Source organism: Ctenopharyngodon idella, chromosome 23, assembly GCF_019924925.1.
Source record: "Ctenopharyngodon idella isolate HZGC_01 chromosome 23, HZGC01, whole genome shotgun sequence".
Classification (NCBI taxonomy): domain Eukaryota; kingdom Metazoa; phylum Chordata; class Actinopteri; order Cypriniformes; family Xenocyprididae; genus Ctenopharyngodon; species Ctenopharyngodon idella.
Window position 1 is genome coordinate 17,764,905 of NC_067242.1, and position 10,999 is coordinate 17,775,903.

Sequence of the window (10,999 nt, forward strand, 5' to 3'; positions counted from 1 at the left end):
TATATTTTACAGGTATGTTTGGAATTGCCTTTTCTTAACTCTGGGGCTTCAGTTATTTCTGAAGAACTTATGGTGAATCATTTCCTCCCTGGACTGAGATGTTTGAGGACAGATATGGAGCAGCTCTCTCCTGAGCATGAGGTATTAATTAAAACATTTCAAAAATGTTTTTATGTCTACATGACATTACTACAGCAACCACCCATAATTCCTAATTAAATACAGACCCATAACATTGTGTCCTTAGCCAGGTCTAGTCTTGTCACCTTAACGTTTTTTTTACACTGCATGTCACATAACCCAATTTCTATTTATTTAATTTCCTTCGCCTAGTAATGTCCAGCTGATGTGCGTGTGTGTCTGCGTGTATGTCAGACTTACCAGCAGTGCTCTAAGAATACATCCTCCTTTTCCCGTTTGTCCTTCAGGTTATTCTCAGTTCCATGATAAAGGAGTGTGAAATAAAGGTGGAGAACAAAGGCATTGGAGAGGCACAAGGGTGAGAAGACACTCTCTTTCATTTATTTATAGTTGGCTCACCATGTTTTGTCTTATTTACTGTAAATGGAGCCTCAAATCACTACATGTAAGTGGGAAATCTAATAAATACAGTGTCTACTTCTCCTGTTTGAGTATAAATAACCCCTGGCCACAAAAAGTAACAAGCGAACAAGTGCTCATTCAGTAGCAGAGTAAATTTCACAACACTTCTCAAGTACACCTCCCCAATCTTGCAGTATTCAGGAAGGCCTTTTGCGTGCAAATTTCCTTAACAATTTATCTGTTTTGAGTTCAGCTTGGGTTTGACTCAGTCTCTCCACTGCTAGGATAGTTCCCATCAGGCATTGCAGGCCACTGGCTTAGCCACATGATTATTGCAAACCCGCTCCATTCATGCTGTGCTGCTTCATATTACACTTTTAGCCATCTGTGTAAAGCTAAATTCACTCATACACTTATTTAACTAATTTTGCCACTCCAATTTTGGCTTTTTTCTTATATAAAAGGTAAAACAAGATGCAGGAAATACATTTTTATTTGCTTAAGTGTGCAATTTTGAAGAGTTGAATGACTCTAGATGTAGTGAAGAAGTGAGAGGGTATGTACAGTCAGATTTTTGCTTGCTAAGGACTCTCTCTAACTGTAGGTTTCCAAAATGAAACGTACCCAGCTTGCGAACACGTGTGGCACTCTTTAAAACATTTAACTTAAAGATGTGGCTTGATCATAAACAGCACTTGTCGTCTTAATTTCACAGTCGGTATCTTAGCAACGCTTCCAGTGGTTTTGTTCCATGCCTCTGTGAGATATTTATAAATGTTTGAACTTTATAACTGCAGTGAAGTCTATCATTGCAACTGTCACGAGAAGTCATGATACATCAGTTGAATCTGCCTCTCACAAACGGTGTGGGCTGTTCTGCCATGAGTTATCCAGGATCTTTTTATATTTAGTTAGTTGGGAGGGTGACATTTAAGCATGATTGTTTAGGGGGAACATGTTTTAGAGAGCAAGACATGTTGGTTATATAGCTGTGATGCTTATTAGTACGTAAAGTGTTTGATTTATAGAATTTTTGGTGTTTTTAACCACGTTTGGGTACGATCATTAAACAGAGGTGGTGTTAAAATCTTGTATTCATAAACAATAATTATGTGTCATCTTGCAGTTGCACGATCTTGCAAGTTTTTATTCACGCCTGATCGGTCAAAGGTTAAGGTGACAATAGATTTATCACAAATAAAAAAGCAAAAGAAATTCATCAAATAATGCTGAAAAAAAAAATCACAAAAATATTACACAGCACAGCAAACGTTCAACTTGATAATAATAAGAAATGTTTCTTTAGCAGCAAATCAGCATATTAGGATGATTTCTGAAGGATCATGTGACACTGAAGACTGGAGTAATGATGCTGAAAATTCAGATTTGACATCACAAGGATAAATTACTTATTTAAAATACTATATTAAAATAGAAAAAAGCTATTTTACATTAATAATATTTCACATATTACTGTTTTACTGTATTTTTAATAAAATAAATGCAGCTTTGGTACCGACCATTCGAACTGATTAACGAAAATGAATCAAGCTTACCAAGTATGTTGTAAAATTCCACGTAACACTGTGTCCTAACCAGACGCAACAAATTCAATCAAACATCACAGCCAATCAGAAGTGTGTGTGGGCGGAGCTTTCTCTGCAAGTGCACTGGGCTCGCAACAAAATTAAGTGCATAATCAAATTCATATATACACTCCCTGGCCAAAAAAAGTCACTGTTTGGATTTAAATAGGCAAATAGTCTATGATTGGATAATTATTGCAGTGATTTTTATGTTTCTAGCATGTTATATGTTTGGCAACGGTTCTTTTAACCCTAATTGATAGAGTGTGTAGCTTTTCATTTCTTAAACAACCATGTAGGAGGACGTATCATGGCCATATTCCAGGATGACAAAGCCAAGATTCATCAGGCTCAAATTGTGAAAGAATGGTTGGGAGAGAGCATGAAGAATCATTTTCTCACATGAATTGGCACCTCCTGACCTTAAAGGTTTAGTTCACCCCAAAATGAAAATTCTTTCATTATTTACTCACCCTTATACTGTTCCAAACCCGTAAGACTTTCATTCATCTTCAGAACACAATTGAAGATCTTTTTGATGACAGAATGCTGTCGGATTTTCTACCATAGACTGCCTTTGCAACTACCACTTTTAAAAAACTTCATAAAGAGATCGGAAAACAAATCCATATGAAGCGAACTTAAAGGGTTAGTTCACCCAAAAATGAAAATTCTGTAATTTATTACTCACCCTCATGCCGTTCCACACCCGTAAGACCTTCATTCATCTTCGGAACACAAATTAAGATATTTTTGTTTAAATCCGATGGCTCAGTGAGGCCTGCATAGCCAGCAACGACATTTCCTCTCTCAAGATCCATTAATGTACTAAAAACATATTTAAATCAGTTCATGTGAGTACAGTGGTTCAATATTAATATTATAAAGCGATGAGAATATTTTTGGTGCACCAAAAAAAAAAACAAATAACAACTTATATAGTGATGGCCGATTTCAAAACACTGCTTCAGGAAGCTTTGGAGCGTTATGAATCAGCGTGTCGAATCATGATTCGGATCGCATGCCAAACTGCTGAAATCACTTGACTTTGGTGCTCTGATTCGACACGCTCCGAAGCTTCAGGAAGCAGTGTTTTGAAACCGGCCATCACTATATAAGTCGTTATTTTGTTTTTTTGGCGCACCAAAAATATTCTCGTCGCTTTATAATATTAATATTGAACCACTGTACTCACATGAACTGATTTAAAAATGTTTTTAGTACATTAATGGATCTTGAGAGAGGAAATGTCATTGCTGTGGAATGCAGGTCTCACTGAGCCAACGGATTTCAACAAAAATATCTTAATTTGTGTTCCGAAGATGAATGAAGGTCTTATGGGTGTGGAACGGCATGAGGGTGAGTAATAAATGACATTATTTTCATTTTTGGGTGAACTAACTCTTTAAGCAGAAGCTCAACCGAACATGAATAACGCACAAGAACAAACCTCTTCCAGGAGCTCAAACGTGCTGTGTAACCAATGAGGTTCATTCTCGTGTGTTATGCAGCACGTTTGAGCTTCTGGAAGAGGTTTGTTCTTGTGCGTTATTCACGTTCAGTTGAGCTTCTGTTTATGTTCACTGATAAGTGTTTACATGCGAGTAAAAGTCTAAATTAAATCTGTTCGTCATAACAAGAGATCGATTCTCTTCAGAAAATTTGGACTAAACCACTCGATTAATATGGATTAGTTTTCCGATCTCTTTATGAAGTTTTTGAAGCGACAAAGTGGTAGTTGCAAAGCCAGTCTATGGAAGGAAATCTGACAGTATTCTGTCATCAAAAATATCTTAATTTGTGTTCCGAAGAAGAACGAAAGTCTTACGGATGTGGAACGACATGAGGGTGAGTAATTAATGACAGAATTTTCATTTTGGGGTGAACTAACCCTTTAAATTCATTGAAAGTCTTGGGGATGTGCTGGAGTAGACTTTACAGAGTGCTCACCTCTTGCATTGTCAATACAAGATCCTGACCAAAAATTGATGCACCTCTTGATGGAAATAATGTTATAATCACAGCAATAATGATCCAGTCATAGACTCTTAAGTATTTGCCTATTTAAATCCAAACAGCGACTTTTTTGTGTGTGTGTGGCCAGGCAGTGCATTACATCATTTTAACATTTATTAAAAAATATGTACTGAGTGACTGAAACAATCTTTGTCATAAAATACACTTGTTTGATCACATTGAGTTCACAGTTTGAACGTTCTTGTTTCCATTCATCTCTGAGGAGAATTATCTGTTGTTGAGTATGGCTTTAAAGGTCACACAAAATTAAATTCAGAATCCTAATAATTTCTCTTAACATTAAATAAAGCACATAATCATTACCTGAGATTATCATTGTCATACTTTGTATGTTGTTCCAGTGGAAGAAATGGAAACGGTTTCTAAAATGTCACTCATAGCATTTGCTGTCGCGGCTGTTTAAGACAAAAACTCTGATTAACATGGAAAAGATACTTTTTATCGTGGGTTTACCAGGGTGTCTGAGTATCATCCTTGCCAGTTTGTCCCTCTCAGCACCCGGTGCTTATACGACCCTTGAGTCGTGGGTGGATGTTCTAACCCTTGAATGCTGTGCCGTCCCCTTTCAGATCCATCTCTATTGCAGCGAGTCTGGTGGGCGAGGACGCAAAGACCAAGTTTCTAAGTAAGATGGGCCAGCTGACCACCTCAGGTGCCATGCTGGCTAATGTTTTCCAGAGAAAGAAATGAGAGCTGCTTGGGTGTTTCCATGATCCTCCACTTTCTGGGATCTCCTACTTGAAGTCAATCGTCTGCCTTTCTTTTGTTCGTCTTTCATTTGATAGGCTATATTTTTAACATATTTATGTCTTAAATTTATTCCAGCCTCCAAAGAAATTTGCACTCATGTTTCAATGTTTTCCTTTTTTTATTTCGATTTTATTTCATAGGCTTATTTGCATCACTACATTTGTTTTTGGTTTTTGACAATATGAACTTTATGAAATCAAAACAATGATTCCTTCCTTGTCAAGTTGTCTTTTATGTGTTGCTGTGTCTCTGGAGAAAATTTTCTATAAGTGTGTAAAATTGTCTGGGGTTTTGTTTCTCTTATTTTGGATATGCTCCAACAGTAAATAACTGTAAAATACAGTGAATTGAGAGAACAGTAACCCAATATCATGTATATTTGAACATTCGTGTCATAAAATAAATAAAAAGCGAAGACCACTTGTGTACTTATGTACTTCTGATTCTGTGTGTTGTCTCTTGAACACTCTCTAAGATTGATTTTTTTTTTTTTTTAGATGATTTTTTGCTTTCTCAGACATCTGGCTTGATGACAATCATAATAAATCTGCACTTCAGTACTTCTGATACAGCAAATCAGTAGCGCATTGTTTGTTCCTCATGTTATCTGACTCAGAGGTTTATATCAGTTTACACACAGCATGTCCCTAATGCATCTGAACTGTGCCGCATATTTTAAACCTCGACAGGTGTTACTACAATAAACGCATGGCCTTGAAAACCAACAAAAAAACTTAAACTTCAAACACATGGGCTTGTTTTTCTCCACATTTGGAGAGAAGGTTTCAAAGTTCAAGGCACAAGGATCACATGGTCAGCAGTTGGCGGGAGAAAATACTGGCACGATTCTACAGAAGCCTTTGTGTAGGAATCATTTATTGACCGAAGGAGAACGAAATTTGCATATTAATTTTAATTTTTAACTTTTGTGTTTACCCTTATCACAAGTATAACTTTTCTCCTTGCAATTCATAGTAAAACTACGAAACTAAAACAAAAAAAACAGCAGAGCCCGTATTTGCATAAAATATTTTCTTTAGCAGAAGGTGACCTGCACATGATTTGGAGCTGATCTACAGTAGTATATGGAAATTTCATCAGCAGGGATAAGTTACTCATGACAGCAGGGCAAGAGTTGAAGAGCATTGTGAGTCAGACGTCAGGAACATTTCCAAACCCGGAGAGAGTGGCTGCCTAAAACCACGGGAACATTATGCCTCTCCGTGTTTTTGTTCTTGTTGTGCTGTTGACTGAGTGCATAACAAGACGGCAAACAGGAACTAAAAAGCTGTGAGTTCTGGCCAATATGCGACCACTATTATGGCAAATTATGAAGTGAAAGGATTTGGAGAGTGCCAGGTTCAGCCTGGGTTCCTCTCCTAAAGCTTAAAAACACTGGCCTAATTGTGAGTGAATCAAATATACATTTTATGGGTGGGAAGATGCATTTTACCCCGCCACAACAAAATAGCAATTGTATTTATATGCTGGTAGATATGGCAGACCGGCCTGGACTCGCTTGGCCCAGGGAATGGAGTTAATGTAAGTGATGGATCTGGTTAAAAATATACGGTATACGGAAGCTTATTTCTGCCACATATGAAAAATAATCATTCATTGATAAATGATTCTGAGATTAAAAAAGACAAAATTATAAAGTTTACATTGCGAAAAATTCAATTAACAAAAAATCAAAATTAAGTCATTATTACTTGTTAAAATTGACAAAAAAATCAAAATTAGATAAGACATAATTATGACAAGGCTGAAATTATGAGATAAATTTCAACATAATTGACATCTCATAATTATGAATAGTATCTTATAGTAATTTTGATTTGTCATAATTATGGTTATTTCATTTCAAATTTATCTCATAATTTCGACTTTTTATCTTACTGTAAGTCATAATTACGACTTTTTAACTTAGAATTTCAACTTGTCAATTTCGACTGTTATCATTCAATTATGAATTAGTATATAATTTTTACTTTTGTCATATTTATGATTTTTATCATAATTTTGACTTTTTAATATCACCATTTCGACTTTATCTCATAATTATGACATATATAATTATTTTGTCCTTTTACGTCATAATTATGACTTTTTATCATTCCAATTTGTCAATTTTGACTTGTAACTATGTAACTATGTAAATAATTATGACTATATTATAATTTTGACATTTTATGTAATAAATGTAAGTTTATGTCATAATGATTTACCAGAATGTGACATTTGATGCCCTCTCAGTGATGTCATTTCCTGTTCTATGCTTTTATATTGGTTGCACCACACAACTTTGATTTGGTAAGCAAGTTTCTGAAAAAAAAAAAATGTATGGCCCCTAAAAAAATGAGGGAAAAAATGAGTTTAAATTGAGAAATCATAACATATTCACATCAGGTTGGGTTGGTTGAGTGTTGTTTTTGTTTTCAATCTAGAACAATCGGTCTATTATGATATCTCTACAACTGCCTGACATAGCAGCTTTGAAAAGTCTCCAGGAATTGAGGACACCATGTACACCTGATTTGCATGCGGGGTGGTGCAGTAGCTGCATGGAGGAGAGCGCATGGATGCCAAAACATGCCCTTGAGCTTTACTGATGACTGTTATTCAAAGCAGGTAGCTTTGGCTTAAAGGAACAGACACGCAGCTTTGTGCTTGAAAGCGAGAGGATAGTGAATTAGTGAAACTTCTGGCAATGTTTCAAACACCCCCACCTATGTCCTGAAAGCATTGCTATCTGCCCCATTTACCCACTAAGACAGATGCCAAGTGAGCAATTATGAGTTGACAGTTAAGAAAGATAAGAATTACAGGCAAACAACTCAGTTTCACATTAAATAAAGTGACCTTCTGCTCAGAGAGGCCACACACTACTTAAATCTGATTAAGACCGTGAGAAACATTCATCATTTAACTAATATGTTATTGCTCTGAGAATGTCAGGACCACAAAACCTGGAGGAAAAAGTGCACAAAAAGTTTCCTTATCAGTGACATGCTACAAGGCTGTCAGAAACAGGATTTAGGTAACTCTTGAATACTTGCAAGTATGAGCTTGAGGTTAATGTGCATTTTGCAGAGGAAGTTAAAGGGGTGGTTGATTATGATTTCACTTTTTTAACTTCAGTTAGTGTGTAATGTTGCTGTTTGAGCATAAATAACATCTGCAAAGTTACGACGCTCAAAGTTCAGTGCAAAGGGAGATATTTTCTTTTAAAGGCCCACTGAAGTGTCTTGGAACGCGCAGCATTATTCAATGTGTTGACGTAATTTCAACTGAAACAGGAAGACAGGGCGATATATCGAACAGCCCCGCCCCTTTTTTAAAATAGCCAATAGCGTTTTGTTTATATCACAGCTCGGCCAGAACCGTTAAACTCAGTAAAACCTCTGTTTCCTTTTAATATCTAACCATTTATCCTCCTAATCTCCTCTTTATCACTTTAAAATACAACATTCTGTGCAGAATTCAAATGGGTCCGATACCTTTCGTGGTCTGAGACGACTCTGTGCTCTGTGCTCTCGTGTCCCTGGACCAGAGCAGACTGCGGCGGTTCACGTTATACTAACGCTAACAGTCCTAACGGACTTCATTCGCGTCTATGGAAAGCATATTTACACTGTCTGAATCGTTCCCTATTCTCTATATAGTGCACTATGTGCCATTCACTATGAAGAAACTAGTAAATGTGTGAACAAATGGCCGATTTCAGCCGCAGCTTCAATAACTGTTGATAGTGTAGGAGGGGGCGGGACTTCAGATTCTAGAGAGCATTTGATTGGACAGAAGATTTGATGAGAAGCTGAAGTGCGATGTGATGTCATGAAAATCTGTGATCCATTTTAGCAGAAGTGAGAGACTGTAAGTTTTGAATGCTTATATCTCCTAAATGCAAATTTTGTCATTGTTTTGGAACACACTAGGGCTGTGTATTGCCAAGAATCTGGCGATACAATACGTATCACGATACAGGGGTTACGATACGATATATTGTGATATATTGCGATATTGTAAGAAAGGCGATATATTGCAATATTTCTTTTTTTTTTTTTAGAAATATCTAATTTTAGAAAAAATGGTCATAAAGAACACAACCAAATGCATAAAACCTGACAAGCAACTTTATTTTATTTAATCAATACAGTATCATTTGCATTTATATCACTAATCACTATTTTGTGCAATCTAAGTAAAGGGAAAATGGTAAAGTGACTGCGGGATTCTTTATGTGTATATGTTTTAAAGGTTCACAGTATAGCAATTTTTAATTTCTAAACTATTTAACAACAGAAAGTGCATAGTCCATTCCATGACCGAATGACTGTTTTATATTTAATACTGTAAAGCTGTTTGCTTTAAAGCAATCTATTGTATAAAGTGCTATTTAAAGTACTGAACTGCAGAGCTGGTGCAACCATATTCCACATCGCTATGATCAGATGCTTTCTTTCTGCTGCCACCGCTGTCAATTTTGTTGTGTGTTTATTTTGTTACTGAGAGGAAAACGTGCAGTACATATCACATATTCTATCGAAACGCTTCTCAGCAGCGCGGATGACGTCGGGATGTTAAGTGAGCTCTCAGATTCAATGCGTTTCCCAAGTATTCAGATTTTAACATGGCCTATTTTGCAAACAAAATCAGTCCACACTTCAGCTCTTTATACCGTGGGAGCGGAATAATTCTATCGTCTTGTGAGCTGAGTTTGCTAATGCTAACATTAGCGATGCACGCACCTTCACTTTGGGCTTCTCCGGCTCAGCGTCAGTTTACGCTCTGAGACACCACTGCCATCTAGCGGTTAGGTTTTATACAGTCTGTGGTTTAAACCGAACACAAAGCCACGAATATTGGATGTAAATAAATAAATATATAAATATCGATACAGTGTTTTTGAGAATCGATACAGTATCGCCAAACATAATATTGCGATATTCATGTGTATTGATATTTTCTTACACCCCTAGAACACACCAGCTTATTCATAACATTAAGGCTAACATATTCATACTAAAAGCTAAAAAACTTACATTTTGATTTCAAGGGGACTTTAAAGAAATCGCTTTTTAAGGACTACAACAAACAGCTGGTAGGGTCTACAACAAGCTTCTTCCTGGGTTAGTGACATCACTAACCCTAAAATTTACATAAATCCTGCCCCCAGGAACACGCAACAAAGGGGGCGAGGCCATGTTGGGCTGCTGTAGAGAAGAGGAAGAGTTGTTGTAGTAGAGTGTTTTTTACCATACCGTCATTTTACACCAGACTGCTTCACAAACGAGGGTCAATTCAACGCTGGATTTGCACAAAAGATTAACATGACGGCACATGCTAGTCGATGAGCTAAATCAACTCCACAGCAACTAGCCTACATAAATGTATCCACTAACCGTTCAGAAGCGTCCAGATGCATTCTAAAAGTTGTAACATCTTCTGAGTCTCTCCATCAGTGTCCGACTCCAGTTTGAACAATTAAGGCTGAACACCATTTTGGCTGCGTGTGAGATTCTCCAGCTTTGTTGTTGTTGAGCAACCGAAGCGCAAGCTGTTAAAGCTCCGCCCTCTTCTGGAAAGCGACCTGGAGCAGCAGCTCATTTGCATTTAAAGGGACACACAAAAAAATGACATGTTTTTGCTCACAACCCAAATAGGGGCAAATTTGACAAGCTATAATACATGATCTGTGGGGTATTTTTGAGCTGAAACTTCACAGACACATTCTGGGGACACCAGAGACTTAGATTACATCTTGTAAAAGGGGCATTATAGGACCCCTATAAGGTTTATTTACTTAAATGAATGGAAAAAGCAGTAGATATTAACTCTTTTCCTTCTATTGACGGAATTTTCTGGCCTTTCCGTGTTTTTTCCACAGTTATGCGGTGTTATGCAACTTCTGAAAGAGTACAGAAAAAAAGAGAGGGGGCTGTAGGTGGCTGCTGCTTGTTTTTGGCGCTTGCTGGCTGTCTGTCTAGTCTGCATAGACATGATGTCTGCGCAAGCAGGGTGCTCGGAGGTATGGAAATACATGTTGGCAGGCAGGTAGGACATCTTATCATGCACTCAGA

The 10,999-nt window shown here is 37.1% G+C and overlaps 1 protein-coding gene across 8 annotated transcripts in view; it reads left to right on the forward strand.

Annotated features, from left to right (window-relative positions):
• Window positions 1-5,352, forward strand: part of relch (RAB11 binding and LisH domain, coiled-coil and HEAT repeat containing) — a 57,101-nt gene extending 51,749 nt beyond the window's left edge. For 7 of the 8 annotated variants that reach the window (XM_051881901.1, XM_051881906.1, XM_051881902.1 and 4 more), the window contains 3 exons: window positions 53-141; window positions 429-499; window positions 4,736-5,352. In XM_051881901.1, the coding sequence (XP_051737861.1) occupies window positions 53-141; window positions 429-499; window positions 4,736-4,856 (281 nt within the window). In that variant the 3' untranslated portion in view covers window positions 4,857-5,352. Of the gene's footprint in view, window positions 1-52; window positions 142-428; window positions 500-4,735 lie in introns of those variants that run through there. The other variant, XR_007927846.1, reaches the window with a different exon arrangement.
• Window positions 5,353-10,999: the final 5,647 nt, after the last annotated feature.